The 19,297-nt window shown below is 38.0% G+C and overlaps 2 protein-coding genes across 4 annotated transcripts in view; both read left to right on the forward strand.

Moving 5' to 3' along the window:
* The window catches only part of LOC126281804 (uncharacterized), a 312,553-nt gene that overhangs the window by 243,790 nt on the left and 49,466 nt on the right, over positions 1-19,297 (forward strand). The gene's annotated exons all lie outside the window — the stretch shown is intronic.
* Positions 1-19,297, forward strand: part of LOC126281803 (S-phase kinase-associated protein 2-like) — a 151,578-nt gene that overhangs the window by 61,071 nt on the left and 71,210 nt on the right. For all 3 annotated transcript variants that reach the window (XM_049981018.1, XM_049981019.1, XM_049981020.1), the window contains exons 6-7: positions 2,764-2,799; positions 11,465-11,648. In XM_049981018.1, coding sequence (XP_049836975.1) covers positions 2,764-2,799; positions 11,465-11,648 — 220 coding nt within the window. The remainder of the gene's footprint in view (positions 1-2,763; positions 2,800-11,464; positions 11,649-19,297) is intronic.

The raw sequence follows: 19,297 nt of genomic DNA on the forward strand, positions 1-19,297 counted from the left end.
GACACGATACTGCGTGAAGATTTTGACAGAGCACTGAAAGACCTGAGCCGAAACAAGGCCCCAGGAGTAGACAACATTCCATTAGAACTACTGACAGTCTTGGGAGAGCCAGTCATGACAAAACTCTACCATCTGGTGAGCAAGATGTATGAGACAGGCGAAGTACCCTCAGACTTCAAGAAGAATATAATAATTCCAATCCCAAAGAAAGCAAGTGTTGACAGAGGTGAAAATTACTGAACTATTAGTTTAATAAGTCACAGCTGCAAAATACTAACGCGAATTCTTTACAGACAAATGGAAAAACTGGTAGAAGCCGACCTCGGGGAAGATCAGTTTGGATTCCGTAGAAATGTTGGAACACGTGAGGCAATACTGACCCTACGACTTATCTTAGAAGAAAGATTAAGGAAAGGCAAACCTACATTTCTAGCATTTGTAGATTTAGAGAAAGCTTTTGACAATGTTGACTGGAATACTCTCTTTCAAATTCTAAAGGTGGCAGGGGTAAAATACAGGGAGTGAAAGGCTATTTACAATTTGTACAGAAACCAGATGGCAGTTATAAGAGTCGAGGGGTATGAAAGGGTAGCAGTGGTTGGGAAGGGAGTGGGACAGGGTTGTAGCCTCTCCCCAATGTTATTCAATCTGTATATTGAGCAAGCAGTAAAGGAAACAAAAAAAATCAGAGTAGGTATTAAAATTCATGGAGAAGAAATAAAAAAATTTGAGGTTTGCCTATGACATTGTAATTCTATCAGAGACAGCAAGGACTTGGAAGAGCAGTTGAACGGAATGGACATTGTCTTGAAAGGAGGATATAAGATGAACATCAACAAAAGCAAAACGAGGATAATGGAATGTAGTCGAATTAAGTCGGGTGATGCTGAGGGAATTAGATTAGTAAATGAGACACTTAAAGTAGTAAAGGAGTTTTGCTATTTGGGGAGCAAAATAACTGATGAAGGTCGAAGTAGAGAAGATATAAAATGTAGACTGGCAATGGCAAGGAAAGCGTTTCTGAAGAAGAGAAATTTGTTGACATCGAGTGTAGATTTAAATGTCAGGAAGTCGTTTCTGAAAGTATTTGTATGGAGTGTAGCCATGTATGGAAGTGAAACGTGAACGATGAATAGGTTAGACAAGAAGAGAATAGCTAATGGGGAGGTATTGAATAGAATTGGGGAGAAGAGGAGTTTGTGGCACAACTTGACAAGAAGAAGGGACCGGTTGGTAGGACATGTTCTGAGACATCGAGGGATCACAAATTTAGCATTGGAGGGCAGCATGGAGGGTAAAAATCGTAGATGGAGACCAAGAGATGAATACACTAAGCAGATTCAGAAGGATGTAGGTTGCAGTAGGTACTGGGAGATGAAGAAACTTGCACAGGATAGGGTAGCATGGAGAGCTGCATCAAACCAGTCTCAGGACTGAAAACCACAACAACAACAACAACAACAATCAGTTTCATCATCATTTGGTTTTAAAGCTGTGTTTGCAGGCTAAATTATAGCAGTTCAAGTGAGACAAACAATCTTTTTATTGTGCAAACATGTTTTGGCACATTTATGCCGTTATTGGTTGGTTGATTTTATTCAGATATGTAGATGCAAAAATGCTTTGTGTAATGATTATTGGAACGATAATTTGACTTAAAACTGTGTTGTACCTATTGTGATTATTAACTTATTTTCTACACCATTAAGATATGCACGACCTTCCTAACATTACTTTACAGTATACCATCTGCAACAAAATGTTGTTTTTTGTGGGATTGGGTAGTTAGTTAGCATATAACTATTGTTGGACATAATTCTAATATGCAGAAATATTTTGCAAGTAAAATAGTGTGGTTTTTCTCATGGATCCTGTCTTCATCTGCGAGCTCAGCTGTCGCAGAAATACTCAGAGACATGGTACATGTTTTAAATGAACAAAATTCAAAAGTTAAAGCACTGAGTTTTGCAAAACACAGTTTTTACATTCCTGTTGTTAGTCTTATCACTGTTGATATTCAGATGTTTTATGCTTGTTCTGTCACCTCATTTGAACTATATGTCTCTCTCTTCTGTATTGTGTGTGAACTATTTTTTAAGTGATAGCTCACATAGCATATTTCCCTACTACTTCCAGCCCACATCCCCCACATGACTAAATTTGTCAATACAGACTAAAAATCTCAAAATCTTTCTTCAGCTTATATCTAGAACTTACTGTAGAATAAAACCAGCACATACAGGAGGCGACAGCAGAAGGAGTGCAATTATAAATGACAACACTACAATATTCAATGACATACTGCTTGGCACACTAAAGGAATTATACTAATAGAACAACAAAAACAGATAAAATAGGTGCACACTCACAGCTTTGTGACATACTTTTATGCAATAAAATTTCATTTAGAGTTGAATTGATTTGCTAACTCATCAACCAGCCTCCTTGTGAAGACTGTCTTACAGAACCTAACTGTCTAGAAAGTAAGGTAATGATCACAACTGACACATACAATGTTTTGGGTCAGACTTTTGCTCCAGTAATTATTATGTAAAACATATTTATTTTTTACAGTCCTGAATGAAAGTATCCATTGATAATGGCACAAAATTGTGAAAACATGTTCAACAATAAAAATATTGGTTTTATATGTAATAGGCAGACCTGAATGACCATAAGTTAAACATTTCCAACAATAAACTGAAATACCAATACCTTTTTTGATATCAGTTTATTAATGAAGTATTTAATTTTATGTTTCAGGAGGTACTGCAGTGTGGAAACATCACTCACATCCTGGTAATTACAAAAACTTTAATTTTATGTGGTCTGTTGCATTATCAACAACCCTGTTTAAGCATTAATACAATCATCATCTTCTTCTTCAGCTTGTGCAGCTCCCCAACTCTGCCAGTGACAGCTTGGAATATAAACCTTTCCATTTTCTCCTGTCTCCTCACCAGCTCAGTGACACTTCTCTGGCTATATTATGTAACACTACAAAGAAGTATATTGCATTAATAAGCACAGAAGTAGGAAAAAATGTTCTTAAAGAAAAACATACTTTAATTTTAAAGGAGTCAATATGGCTTAACATTTAAATGACAGTGGTGTTCTCTCCTGATCTTTTAATTGAAGGAAATATGGTTAATATGGAATTAAATAATTATAATATGCATCCATTTGAACCACACTGTACCTATGTAGGCATTTGACCATTCTTTTATATTATACACATTCATGATGTGAGTTTCATAGTTTCCATAAAGCACTCTTAAGTTGAGCATTCATAATGAGCCTCTTAGTGCAGCATGCTACATTGTAACATGTATTCTGTCCAGGTTTAAATACTGGTAAAAATATTTGAAAAAGCCATGAATTAAATTTTAGTTAAAGTTCACTTATTCTTTCCACCAAGTTTTTCTTCCCAGACATGCAAACATGGCCTGTTAGCAAGTCTTTGTGGACTTTTGAAGAAAAGGGCAAAATTAGTGGTGAGTTAAGCCATAAATAGATGTGAGTGAGGCTTGCTTGGGTAACTCATCTGCAAGAAAACTGCATTCAGAATCAGAAATTTGACTTAAGTTCCCAATTAAGTTTTTAGTTTCAACATTACTCAGATGTTTTTTGTACATGTTGGCAAGTTTTAGCTACCATTTTGTGTATTGTTATCCAGTCAGGTTTTTGTACATGGGTGATTCTTCTTTGTATCTGATATGAGATTAGCAAATTTGGAAAAAAGAATGCCGAGTTTGACTGGAATAACTAAATAGTGGTAACTGATGCATATGATGCATATTACTCATTTGAGTCACAGACAGCACAACAAATATACTGCTATATATTCAAGCTTTCAGCCAAAAGGCTTTTTCTAAACTACAAAACACACACACATTTTCACAAGCAAAACACACTCATGGAAAGGAGGGAAGTAGAGGAGGGAAAAAAGACTACTGGCTGTACTGGTGGAATAGAAGGTTGTATAGTACTGGAGTGGGGAAGGGGATAGGTTCGTGAAGAAGAGGAACTGGTAATAGCTGACACCAGGGAGATTGCGGGAATATAGGGATATGTTGCAGGGAGAGTTCCCATCTGTGCAATTCAGAAAAGCTGGTGTTGATAGGAAGGATCCAGATGACACAAGTTGTGAAGCAGTCACTGAAGTGAATTACATTGTGTTGGGCAGCAAGTTCAGCAGTTGGGTGGTCTAGCTATCTTTTGGTCACAGTTTGTCAGTGGCCATTCGTGCAACAAACAGCCTGTTGGTTGTCATGCTTGCGTGTGCAGAGGTTGCAACTTTGTTTGTAAATCACATGACTGCTTTCACAGGTAGCCCTGCCTTTGAAGGATGTGTCATGCCTATGACCAGACTGGAGTAGATGGTGATGGGAGGATGTATGGAACAGGTCTTGCATCTAGGTCTGTTGGAGGGATATGAGCCATGAGATAAGGGATTGGGAGCAGGTGTGGAATAGGGGTGGACAAGGATATTGTGTACTTTTGGTGGGTAGTGGAATACCACCATCGGGAGGTGGGAAGAATGGTGGGTAGGATATTCCTCATTTCAGGGCGCAGCAAGTAGTAATAAAAACCCTGGCAGAGAACACCATTCTGTTGCCTCAGTCCTAGGTAGTACTGAGTCATGAGGGGATTGCTCCTTTGTGGCCGGACAGTGGGAATGTGGGAGTTGATAGGGGACTGGAGAAACAAGGCATGGGAGGTTTTTTCTGTACAAGGTTGGGAGGATAATTTCAGTCTGAGAAGGCCTCAGTGAGACCATTAGTATATTTGGAGAGGAACTACTTGCCACTACAGATTTGACAGCTGGGTGTGGCTAGGCTGTGTAAAAGGACTTCTTGGTAAGCAGCGGGTGGCTGCTGTCAAAGTGGAGGTGTTTCTGGTGGTTGGTTGGTTTGATATGGACAAGCCATCTTTGAGACGGAGGTCAACATCAAGGGAGGTGGCCTATTGGTTGAGGAGGAACTTGTGAAGTTTGTTGAGGAATATAGATAGGGTGTCCTCATCTTCATTCCAGATCACAGAGATGTCATCAGTGAATCGGAATCAGGGGAGGGGTATGAGATTCTGGGTGGTTAGAAAGGATTCCTTTAGATGGCTCATGAGTAGGTTGGCATAGAATGGTGACATGTGGGTGCCATTTGCTGTACCACAGATTTGTTTGTTACCTTCAACGATGAAGTAATTGTGAGTGAGGATTTAGTCAGTCACAGTAACAAAGAAGGGGGTTGTTGGTTTGTAGTCAGTCAGGCATTGGAGAAGGTAGTGCTCAATAGCAGTCGGGGCATGCTGGTTGGTTGGATTTATGGATTTTAGGAAGCATGTAAAAGGTAGGAGTTTGGGGAACGGCAGGAGTGAGGGGGGAGGTTCTAGGATGGGCCTAAGGATTTTAGGAGGAACTGGAGATCCTGTTGGATTTTCTGGTAGAGTTTGTTGGTGGACAAATCTGACAGCTGGCAGAGTCCCTCTGCCAAGTAATAGCTGTAGCTGAAAATCACATGGTGGAACCTTTGTTGGCAGGTAGGATATAGGGTAGGGATCAATTTTTAGGTGGTGGACTGTTGTTCTTTCTGTGGATGTAAGGTTAGTTCACATGTTGAGGGATTTGGGGAATGATGGTGAGGCTAGTTTTGAGGTTAAGAAGTTCTGGAATGTTAACAGAGGGTGATTTGGAGGCAGTGGGCATGTATCATGTTTTGAAGAAGGAGTGAACTGAGTCAGGCAGCATTCAACATTGGGTTCGGGTTAAGTCTGATTGATAGGGCTGGGGGGAAAAAAAATCCACATGATGCATTGGGTGAAGGAGAGGAGGTCTTTAACAAATCCAGCATGATTGAATTTTGGAGTGGGGCAAAAGATGAACCTTTTGAAAAGAACTGATGCTTATGTGGGACTAGGGGTTTTGGAGGAAAGGCTGGAAAGTCGTGACTGTATTTAGACTCTGGATTCTGTGTGGTGTTGGGAGGAGTACCCACAATCTTTTTTTCCTCTCCTCTACTTCTCTCCTTTTTTTACCCCATTGTCTAATGTCCCAACCGCATCTAACAGCCCCACCCTGTCCCGATCACATCCCTGTATGCTTCCCCAAGCAGCACTTTACAATCCCCCACCTGTACCTGGTATTCCTCCCTATCTTTGCCCTGGCCTCTTCCTATTCCTCAACACCAAAATTTCTTCTCCCATATTATGTGCAGTTGCTCTCTGTCCAGCTTTGGTGGCCAAAGTCTGCAACTCGTGGTCTAGTGGCTAGTGTTGTTGCCTCCAGAAATCGTCTTCGCAGGTGCAGTTCCCAGACGGGTTGGGGATTTTCTCTGCCTGGGCACTGGGTGTTTATGTTGTCATCATCATTTCATCATCATCATTCGTGAAAGTGGCTAGTTTGGACTGTGTAAAGATTGGGACTTTGTACAGTCACTGATGACCGTAAGTTGAGTGCCCCACCAACCGAACATCATCATCATCATCATCATCATCATCAGTGGCCAAAACAGAGTTCATGTGTGACTGAAAGCTCACATGGTAAGCAATCTTTTTGTTGTGTCTGTCTGTGACCCAATTTCTCTTTTATAATGTGAATAGCAATATCTCCTTTTAATAGTATAAACATTTACTTTGCTGCATTCTCTATATTCTTAGCACATCTTCAGGTTGCCAGTTATAGTCTTGTCTGTCGAACCACAAGGGCTGCTTCTTTTGCCTGGTCAGGCAAACAGGAAGTAATTTTGATTATGTTGAGCACTGCAGCTGACAATAATTATGAATTTTGTAGCACAATAAATGTGTAATAATACAGTTGAAACTGTTTCCATTAACCATTAAAATTAGTGTCAGCTCAGCATGATCAAGATTATGATTGGAATTTCTCTTCATTAGCTTCTCCATAATATCTTCTCTTGAGCACCATCTGCGATTTTTTATTTTTTTTAAATTTCAGGTTTCAGAAATTCCATAGTTATCTTTACATCCATTCCATCTGAGATATAATAGATTAATAGGACTTGGTTTAATTTGGGAGCTGTAAAGAAAATACCATGTATTCTTGTTTCTTTCTGCAGTGACTGATCATGTGAACCATTTGTTAAATTTTCCTCTTCCTATACACTGGGCCTGCTCTTGAATTTAAAAATAAATTTTACTATGTGTTATCACCACTTTCTTAGTAAAAAAAATTACTACACCACTTCAGGCATTAGTTACCTTGCTTACTTCATTAATGGTACCACATTCCAACAATCGAGGGCTATGAAGTCCCTGTCAACTCTAACACCTCCTGAGCTATAATGTGAAAATTGCCTTCAGTCAAATAATATTCACTTCTCACTTAGAACTATGAACCCTGAATTCATCAATTATTAGTGGTTTGCCTACTACTGATTATCATTGCATATTAGAAAGTGACTGATATAATTCAAATCAGTATGATTTTATTCAGTTACAAATTTCATTGAAACTGTACAACCATATTATGTTAACTGTTGGATGCTTATCTGTTTAGCGACTAACACAGTCTCTATTATTGTAGTGATTACTTTGTCTGAATCTACTTCAGAATGCTCTACCCAAACTCATAATATCCACCTGTGAAAAACATGCTATTTCTTGCAAATTAACAGCAATTCCATTATTCTGTAACATTATTGTAATTTCAGCTTGAAAATCTTGATTCCTAGCAGCCAAGCTCCATCTTGTTTATTCTTAGGCCAGCACCACTTCTCTGTCGGTCCAAGCACTGTGTGTACTTTCTCCAGCACCTTACTGATCATATGCTCAACTTTATTGTGCCAATTTTCCCGCACATTAATATATTTAGACAATAAAATGTCCAACAATTATTAAGACACAAGAAACAAAGTTATAACAGTGTCCAGTTCATCACTATGTACTCAAGACAGTGTGATTCAGAAGCTGTGAGGTCCAAAAAAAAAACTTTGAACCATCACAATACGAATTTTAAAAAAATTAAAAAAAAAGTTGTACTGCTAGCATTAAATTTTATGAAGCTTTTCACAGCAAGGAAAGAATAGATCAGTAAATAATTACAAGAGGACATGATGGCTGACTGTAACTTACTTTCAGGAGGCACATTTCCTAGTAGAAACAATAAAATAGTAATTGTTGTTTTCAGAACTTATACAGGATGGTCCATTGATTGTGACCAGGCCAAATATCTCATGAAATAAGCGTCAAACGATAAAACTACAAAGCACAAAACTTGTCTAGCTTGAAGGAGGAAACCATATGGCGCTATGGTTGGCCCGCTAGATGGCGCTGCCATAGTTCAGACGGATATCAACTTTTTTTTTTTTTTAATGGAACACCCATTTTTTATTACATATTCGTGTAGTATGTAAAGAAATATGAATGTTTTAGTTGGACCACTTTTTTCGCTTTGTGGTAGATGGCGCTGTAATAGTCACAAACATATGGCTCACAATTTTAGATGAACAGTTGGTAACAGGTAGGTTTTTTAAATTAAAATACATAATGTAGGTACGTTTGAACATTTTATTTTGGTTGTTCCAATGTGATTCATGTGCTCAAAATGATGTCCATCAACCTCGATGCATTTGGAAATACATGTAACGACATTCCTCTCACCAGCGAGTAGTTCGCCTTCCGTAATGTTCGCACATGCATTGACAATGCATTGATGCATGTTGTCAGGCATTGTCGGCAGATCACAGTAGCAAATATCCTTCAACTTTCCCCACAGAAAGAAATCTGGGGACATCAGATCCGATGAATGTGCGAGCCATGGTATGGTGCTTTGAACGACCAATCCACCTGTCATGAAATATGCTACTCAATACCGCTTCAACCACACGTGAGCTATGTGCCGGACATCCATGATGTTGGAAGTACATCGCCATTCTGTCATGCAATGAAACATCTCGTAGTAACATCAGTAGACCAATGCGTAGGAAATCAGCATACATTGCACCATTTAGATTGCCATCGATAAAATGGGGGCCAATTATTCTTCCTCCCATAATACCGCACCATACATTAACCCGCCAAGGTTGCTGATGTCCTACTTGTCGCAGCCATCATGGATTTTCCGTTGCCCAGTAGTGCATATTATGCCAGTTTACGTTACCGCTGTTGGTGAATGACACTTCGTCGCTAAATAGAACGCATGCAAAAAATCTGTCATCATCCCGTAATTTCTCTTGTGCCCAGAGCTGTACACGACGTTCAAAGTCATCACCGTGCATTTCCTGATGCATATAAATATGGTACGGGTGCAGTCGATGTTGATGTAGCATTCTCAACACCGACGTTTTTGAGATTCCCAATTCTCACGCAATTTTATCAGCTAGTGATGTGCGGATTAGCCACGACAGCAGCTAAAACACCTACTTGAGCATCATCATTTGTTGCAGGTTGTGGTTGATGTTTCACATGTGGCTGAACACTTCCTGTTTGCTTCAATAATGTAACTATCCCGCGAACGGTATTTTGATTGCAATATCCATACATCTACATGATATCGACCTTTTCCGCAATTGGTAAACAGTCCATTTTAACATTGGTAATGTATCATGAAGCAAATACCGTCTGCACTGGCAGAATGTTACGTGATACCACGTACTTATACGTTTGTGACTATTACAGCGCCATCTATCACAAAGTGACAAAAGTGGTCCAACTAAAACATTCATATTTCTTTACGTAATACATGAATATGTAATAAAAAATGGGGGCTCCTATTTAAAAAAAAAAACACAGTTGATATCCGTTTGACCTATGGCAGCGCAATCTAGCGGGCCAACCATAGAGCCATCTGGTTTCCCCCTTCAAGCTAAATGAGTTTCGTTCTTTGTAGCTTTTTCATTTGATGCTTATTTCGTGAGATATTTGGCCCAGTCACTATCAATGGGCCACCCTGTATATTCTTTCTTAAGGGAGGAAAGTAGAAAGGGGATATGTAACTCGGACACTAGCCTTAGAGGGACACACCAGAGGATAAGGTGAGACAATATGAAGGAAATGGTATCAATGAGAGTAGGAGATAGTAGGTAGTACATTGTTAAGTACAGTGCTAGCTTCCTTACACAGAAGATAATAGGGACTTATCAGGAAGTAAATACAGTTTAAAGAGGAATAGCAATAAAAAGTGGAATGAGTAACCAGGTGAAAGGGGGTAAGAGAAGGAGAGGAGGGAGGGATGAAATCATTGCCGGCCGGACTGGCCAAGCGGTTCTAGGCGCATCAGTCTGGAACCGCACGACTGCTATGGTCGCAGGTTCGAATCCTGCCTCGGGCATGGATGTGTGTGTCGTCCTTAGGTTAGTTAGGTTTAAGTAGTTCTACATTCTAGGGGCCTGATGACCTCATATGTTGTCCCATAGTGCTCAGAGCCATTTGAACCATTTTGATGAAAGCATTAAAAGTGAGTGAAATGAAAAATTTTAAAAATAAATAATGTATTGCTACCACATGGAGAAAGGGAGGTTCCCGTCAGTCGCTTTGAGTTAGCCTCTGTTTGCAACTGTCCACCCTTTCTTCACAGTAGTATATTTTACTTATTTACTCAATTGCCACTTTATTTTATTTTTTCCCCCTCTCTTGATGTCTTCTGATGACATTTCCCCACTTTATTTCCCCTGTTTCTAAATTGCATCATTCCTTAGGCCTTTTGTTTCTCTTCATCACTAATTTTCAATCAAGACTTTCACAGCCAGTATAACTTGTTGCTGTACAACAAAAAAGTAATAAGAGAATGAGGAATTTTGGCTTCTCACACACAGAGATGACATTTATGTGGAGTTCTGTTTCGTTCTATATTTTCTACCGTATCAGGCCTTACTTTTGTTACACACCTTGTAGATCATATACAGAAAAGAGGAGGAAAGGGTGCTGTGAAAAAGGTTAGAGTAACCACGTGGGAAGAGAGTAAAGTAAACTAAGGCCTGTTGAAAGACATGAGATGAGGGTTGGAGAGCTGTTACCTTGTCAAGGGAATAAGCTATACTACTTTGGATTTTCTCTATTTTAGCTAGCAATCCCATCTGGTTAGAGACCTCAATGACTGATATTAGAACCTAACATTGTGTTGCATGTATTGTTAACATATGTTGTAATGCAAAGAAAAAGTAACAACAGTCCTCGGTTAAAGTTACATAATCTGACTTGCCAATATTACATAGTAGTTAGCACAGCACATAGCAGTCATTAACAGTAGATTTTCCAATGTATTCGAAATTCAGTTGATTGATTGATAGATAGATGGTTATTTGCTCACAAGTATGGCTGTTGCCAAGGTAATGAACCATGACATTTTTACAGCACTTAATTCCTTTATATCCCTGCTATTATTATGCAGCAATTTATTATAAAACCAAATTTGCCCATCTTTGGTGTTCTCTAACTTGTTATAAGTAAGGTTGTGTGAACTTTATGGTGTGTATTTTTATTTCATTTGTACGTATAATCCATTATGCAGGTCAAAAGCTGACATCTTTCTGAGAACTCAGTCACCAAAGTACCTGAATAAAATTTTAAAAAGGATGCCTCATCTACGTGTATGTGCCTTACCATTTGAAAGGCAAGCAATTGAAGCTCTGTCCACCTATTGTCAGAACATTACAAAGCTGGAGATTATTACCTGCTCTGAAGTTGATACCATAGTAAGTTTAAACAACTCTTTGAGATACATGTTTTTAGCATTTTTAGCATTTTTGAAGTGTAAACTTCAAAATTAAAGAAAGTCTTTTCTTCTCATCCCATCCGGTAAGTCTCCCCTGACCCAGGGTTGTGGGTGACTTCCCATAACTCTTCCCATTTCCTAACCCTTGTCAGTCCTTTTCCTCATTCCTCTTCCTTCTACTTCAACCCTTCTGCCAGAAGAAGTAGCCACTAGCTCTGAAAGCTTGCACCAGGGTTGCTACTCAACCTGGAAAAACCAGGAAATATCAGATGATAGTAAAGTTCTGTGAAAATCAGGAATGTTTCACATATTTCTGGAATTTTTGGTTTTTAGCTTTAATAAACGATGTGCTTTTATAATGTCGTACATAACTAACATAAGATATGCTGAAATGTTTGAACTGTGCTAGTAATCGTGAATGTTAGAAACAGAGTTTGCATTGCGCAGCTCATTAACACAGATGTAGGTATTTCACTGAATGGGATATGAAAAGCATGTAAGCCATGCAACCAGGTGAAATCAAGTGAAGTAAAGTGTTTGTTCCACAGTGTGGGCGGCAGCTGTCAGTTTTTTGAAACAGGCAATGTCACCAGATGCACAATTTCCCCACCTGACAAAACTTATTTTAGGGAGCCATGCTTCATTATTTACTGTTGCCATTTTCTTTTCAGTTATATTGGCTGGTAAGTTTTGAATTTCAATTAGTGTTTTTTCTACTTTTCTCCTTTTTTGTGGCAGTAATATGGTCCTTCATGGCTGAGTTAGGACGGAGTTTAGTTTGGTTTTTAATAGTTATTTATGCTTGTTTAATTAAGGTTATATTATAACTTTTATTAATGCACAGTACATGAATTTAGTGTTTTTATTGTTTATAAGCATAAGATTAATCATGCAATTTTTATAATTAATTACCTAAATAATAAGAACACATCTTTCACAGATGATTGCCGGTGGCAGGTGTACTTTCAGCCCATCACGGTACTCGATGAAGAATGTTCAGTTTGGTTAGGGGGGGGGGGGGGGGGGGGAAGACGGCACATATTGTGCTTACTGTAAGCTGCATACTGCAACTTAAGTAATACAGGTACAGTTGTGTTAACAAGTCATATAAAAGGGAAGAAACATAAATTGGCAACTGAACTTTCAAAGAAATGTTCACCTGTTTCTTGTTTTGTCAAAAGAGAAGCAAGTTGTGCCAAAGAGTCTTTACATCTGGAAAGTGATGACCAAGTAACAAGTACAATGCAACATCTTTTTCATCAAATACCACTTCTGATTGTTCATGCAATGAAAATTCTCTAAAAATGTTTTTATTGTAAAAGCAACCAACAAAAGCTGAAATGCTGTGATTTAGCATATGTCCTTTTGCAACACAGCAGATACTGTTCCTCTTTTCACAATGATGTTTCCAGACTACTACAACTGCAGCTGCAGCATACCAAAGTTACGTACACAGTTGTCCATGGTCTTGCTCTACATTTTAGGGATATCATTTCAGAAACTGTAAAAGAATGTGACCGTGTTATTACATGCTATGATCAAAGTTAAATAGAATTACTCACAAGCAACAAATGGATTTGATACTCAGATTTTGGAATACTGAGAAAACTGAGGTCTCTGAGAGAAGTTTAACATCTTTTTTTTTTTTTTTTTTTTTTTTTTTTTTTTTTTTTTTTTTTTTTTTTTTTTGAGGGTACACAACAACCAAAGACCTTTTAAATCAGCTAAAAAGTGGTTTGGATGAAGAAAACATGAAGAAAGCTGTACAAATATCAATGGAGGACCCGGACATCAACTTGGAGGTTGTTATATGGTGTAACAATTAATAGCAAATACTTGTCTTCATTTCTCAGTGGTCCCTGTTACTGCAGTGGCTGTAAAAGAATTTGCAAGTATCTGCCCCAGCAAAATTTGCTGCAGCTTCCTGAGCTAGCTAATGATTTGGTAGAGCCAAGAGAAATTTCAAGAAATTCAGGTTGACATGATGTTCTCTTTTAGAATTACATATTTATTGTGAAAAAAACAAACAAACAAACAACTGGCTCACAGAAACCATCTAAAAACTGAGACTCTGATGGCTGATTCACCACTCCTTATATATTATTTAATGATTATTGATTAAGTCATCCATTACTAGAAACAGGAAATTTATAAATTACTTTCGTAAACATGCTTATGTGCAGGCTGACATCATGAATTATATATTGCAACAAAAAAAAAATTTACACAGCTTTTGGCTTTTAGTATTGAAATTCATAAAATGTGTTTGATAAAAATGCTTTTTATAAATTTGCTTATATCATGAAGATTATTGGTTGGAAAAAGTTCTTAACATGTGCATGGATTCATTCCATGAATCCTAACACAAAGCTATTTTCACTTCTTCTGAAAGGAATTCTGGAATTACAAAATGAGAACTGTTTATGCTTTATGTTGAAGTATCAATTAGTGACAGTCAGACCAGTGTAGTTGTTTGCTAAATTCAAAATGAAATTAATGAGAGAATTTGAATCAGTATAATAAATTGAGTTCTAAAATGACCAGATGAATGAAATAAGATTGTTACAAAGTGTATATAACCCTGTGAATGTCGCAGTCTCACAGCTGAGGTCAAAATTTCATGTTTCACTTATTCTAACAATCTTATATTGGTGCAGTTCAAGGTATTGCAAGAGTCAACAAATGTGCTAAAACAATCCCAGGGTGCAGTGCTTTTAAACATTGGTAACTGTGGTTTACACTCCACTAAATAATGCTTTTAAAGCTGGCTTTTAAAAACACTGATTGAAATATAGTAGAGTTTTTACAACCATTGTATTATTTATTGAAGAATGTGCCAGCAAGAAGAGCTGATTACATTAACTCTACAGGTTATTGTACATTCCCACTTAAGTTTTGCTCCGTGAGATGGTTGAAAAATGTAAATGTAGCAGAATGAGTTATTTTTACCTTGCTGAATTCATCAGTGTTTTTTATAGATGTTGTTCAGAATCACAAAGTGTCAGAGAACAGTCACCGTTACAAAGCAAATTCAAGATAAATTTCTTCGGGCAAAATTGGCATCTTTTAAATCTGTTGCTCCTCACTTTGAACAATTTTTAAGAGTGTTCCAAATTGATATGCCATTAGCTCTGTTCCGTACAGTGTTTTGACAAATATTTGAAGGTATTTATGGATTTCATCATGAAAGAAAGTTTTTGAACAGCTTATCTTCCTTTTCGAGTTCGCCTGACTATGTAAAGTAATTTTATTCCTTCAAATAGTATTTATCTTGATTTAGCAACAAAAAATAGAGTTAAAGAAGGTTAAAGGCATCATTGATTTACGTAAGCTGCAGTTTGAAAATGACTATTCAATCTGGATTAAGTTACTGTTACAGAAGTTAATGGAGAAGTCACCATTACAATTTTTCTTTGATACAGGCAATTTCATTTTTAGATCCATATTTGGAAGCATTCAAAACAACTTAAACAACCATGCACATACATTAATGCTTTCAGCTTCTGGTTGAGAAAGAATGGCTGTCTGGGATGCAGGCTGATAATGCTGAGCACCAATTTAAGGAGTTTATTGCACTACCAAGAATAAAAGAATAAAAAGTCAATGTACAAATGAAACAAAAGTAGACTGAATAACCACTGGCTCAAACTTTTAAGCTTATTTGGAGAAGAGTAATTTCCTGATTAAAAGTGCATTGTAAGATTTATTTCCACACTTTCTCATGGAAATGCATCAGTATTCTACAGCAGGTTTTTGATGCTGTTATATCTTCCAGAAGGGTAGCAGAAGTTGAAATAACATAACAGTTGATACATGCCATGAAAAATGCTCATTCTTGTTATGTAGAGTCACTGGAAAAGGACAAAAAAGAAAAATGGAGAACAAAAGGGAAAGTGCAACTTATTGAAGAAAAAAGTGCAAGATCTTAAGAAGTAGTGTCACATATATCTTTCTTCCTTATAGACAATATTGTGAAAAGCTACGCCATTTACTAATGTCAGTGTTTTGGCATTGATAGAACTTATTGTGCTGTAAGTGTACTCATTTCACATACTACATATGCAATGATGCAACAATAAATCTTGAGCAAATTGGAGACCTCTAAAAGGGTATACTAATTTTTTTACAGCATTGTATTTTTAAAAAATTGACTGTTTTTGCTTATATATTTGACACAGAACAGATTGTTATGGCCCAGTACCTGGGAAGAACCATCTCAGAAATGGCAAAACTGATCGACTGTTCACATGCCGCTGTTGTGAGAATCTATGGAAAGTGGTTGACAGGCAGTAATACCACTAGTGGGAGATAAAATGTTGGACATACACTCCTCAAAATGAATGCAGAGGTTGGAGGCATGCCCACTGAGGAAAGCACAACAGGCTGTGATCTGTGGCAGATCTAATGACAGAGTACAATGCTGGTGCAAACCCAAGTGTTTTGGAGATTGCTGCTGTGTGCACATTGTTCAACATGAGGCTCCACAGCAGAAACTCTTGCATTTCCCCATGTTGACCCAGTGACATCATCAGTTATGATAGCCATGGGCATGGTGTCATTGACAATGGGGCAATGGAAATGCATTGCCTGGTTGGATGGATCGCATTTCTAATTACACTAGGTTGCTAATCATGTCCAAATATTCCAGCATCCAGGCAGACGGCTGCTTGAAATGTGCACAGCAGTGTGGATACAGCACTGTGGAGGCTGTATTAAGCTACAGGCAACTTTCACTTTTGTTTCTATGGTGCCTTTGGTGGTGATCAAAGGCACCACGACAGCTGTGGGCTCGTACTTTACTGTGGACCATCTGCATCCCTTCATCTTGATGTCTTCCTTTATGGTGATGGCATCTTTCAGCAGAAAAACTGCCTGTGTCAAGGCCAGAGTATTGCTGCAGAGATTTGAGGAGAGTGATAGTGAACCCTTTAATTTCTTGGCCAGCAAATCCATCAGATCTGAAGCTGATGGAACAAACAGGAGACACTATCAGATGCCAGCACTGTGCCCACAAACCACTGGCCCATAATATACAGAATTTGTGTTACCTGCACAGAGACATCCAGTGCCACATACCTCCAGAAACTTACCAAGGATGTGTTGAATCCATGTCACACAGGTAAAACATCTTTGATTGATGAGTTGTGTACATTCAGATCTCTCATAAAGATAAGTGGTTAAATGTGTAATAACAATTAATGAAGGCAATATTATATAATAAATAAGTAAATTAGTACCTATTGTTAGTTATCTATTGAAAGTTTCACTTTTATTTTGGAAAAAGAAAACATTTCATAGTTGCGAATTTTGTCCTAGGGTTTGTTTACATTATCATATACCGTACGTTTATAAAATACTGTTGCATTGTCTGTGTATTCTTACATGCTATCCATTTGACTCTCTAGTAAATGCCAAAGTGAAAAAGTTGGGAAATAAGTGAAAAGATCATATAGTGTAAGCTCAATTCTCCGTTAAACAGATTTAATTGTTTCTATTTCTTCAAAAGTTTTGAATTAGTATTCAAACTTTAGGCCCAAACTTTCTGAGAAATTTAATAATTGAATTGAGTAGTTAAGAAGTTATTCTTGCTTAATTTAGGCTAAAACTAAAATTTGTTTACCATGAGTGGGAAGTGTATGACTTACCATAGGATAATTAGTTCCGGGATGTAGTGTGAGGGTTGTTGCAGTTTCTTTCATGTGGGTGACTGTAGTGGCACTGGAATTGGGGAAATGAACAAGGCTCATTGGCTTTGCAGGATTTGTTGTAGAGAAGCAAGATAGTGGAACAAGAGGAGAACATTGTTGCCCTTCAGGGGAAACCAGGTAAGGCAAAACAAGATCTGGAAAGGTTAAGGGGGGAGAAGGGAAAAGAGAGGCGGGAAGTGACAACAGGTTATAGAAGAAATAGGAATAGGACTTGCTCAAGCAGTTTTGTTGTTACTGTGGAAAACAGGTTTAATCTGTTGTCACAGTTGGCAACTGATGAGCCACACGTAGATGTAGGAGTAGACAGGACACAACAAACTTTAAAAAAGTGTTTAACACTATGACCACTGGCAACATTTTGGGAAATGTTTCAGTTTGGCCACGACTTTCTTTTTACATATTGTAAAAATTGGTTTTAACCTGATAAATATGATGTGATCAGATATGATACACATGACCCATTTTAAACTTATGATACAACTAGAAGCTTTATATGGCCATGTGCATCACTCCTGATGCACACTCATATATCTGAGGAAGAGGTTATTATTGGAAAATAAAAGCTCCAACTAGCTGTTATGTAATTGCTTTAATTAAAAAAAAAACTTTCATTTTCACACAACTGAGCATTGCAAGAAAACAGCCCATGTACATGAAACTTTGAGTACAAATTTGGCATTTCAATGACACCTGCTTGGTATGTTTGATAGCATGCTTTCACCCACCTGCTTTGGGGAGTTTGTGGTAACAGCTGTCACAACATCCTCCGACTGGAGTTTCAACCAGTTTGTGATTGCCATTCATTGATGTCTCCAGAACATCATCAATCCCGAGTAATGCATTTGCAGTAGCCTCGCAGAAAGTAATGATACCCATTTTCGTTTTGTAATTTGAACATACAAAGTATGCCCGCATCTCGTGGTCATGCGGTAGCGTTCTCGCTTCCCACGCCCGGGTTCCCGGGTTCGATTCCTGGTGGGGTCAGGGATTTTCTCTGCCTCGTGATGGCTGGGTGTTGTGTGATGTCCATTAGGTTAGTTAGGTTTAAGTAGTTCTACGTTCTAGGGGACTGATGACCATAGATGTAAGTCCCATAGTGCTCAGAGCCATTTGAACCATACAAAGTATGAGCATTCACAAGAGTAGTATTGAATAGTAATTCAAAGGCCACTTTGTGGTACCACTTCACTGACTTTCTAAGCATGAGCCATAGGGTTTTCTTTTGATCTGAAAGATCAATGTAGGGTTTGGCTTCATTTTAATTCACAATTGCATTCGATTTTTTCACTTCACCTCTCCTTGTTTTCACTACCACAGGCTCAGGTTTGTGTGTGGTTGTCATAAAAATGACATCCCTCTTGTCATGCCACTTTCAACAACAACCTTTGAGTTGCTTTCCGCAACCAGCACTTCCCCCTTCTTCATCTTTTTTGTGATGATAGTTTTCGGATTTCCCCTTCTTTTTGCACAGAGTGTTTTCACCAGATAAGTTTGTTTTTCTAGAAGAATGTGTGCCAAGTTCATAAAAGTGTAAAAGTTATCTACGAAGAGTGCCCTTCCAGAATTCAGAAATGAATCCTTTAACTCTAAAACAGTTGTTGTTGTTGTTACATCTATAACATTAACTTCTTTTCCACAATATACTTTAACATTCCAAGTACATCGACCTACATCACATACTGTATATAATTTCACTCCATATTTAAAACATTATCCAGCAATGTCCTGATGAAATCATAACCATCCACAAACTAGAACCATTGGTTCATCGATAAAAACCGTTTCACATGGAACGAAAGCTTCCTGGAATATTGTGTTCAGATGATTGACAAACTTCCTGATTTTGAACATATTGTCATGTTCATCTATGTTTTCACTGTTGCAACAATGTATGCAACTGAGGAACAAGTCAAACATATTT

Source organism: Schistocerca gregaria, chromosome 7 (assembly GCF_023897955.1).
Source record: "Schistocerca gregaria isolate iqSchGreg1 chromosome 7, iqSchGreg1.2, whole genome shotgun sequence".
Taxonomy (NCBI): Eukaryota; Metazoa; Arthropoda; class Insecta; order Orthoptera; family Acrididae; genus Schistocerca; species Schistocerca gregaria.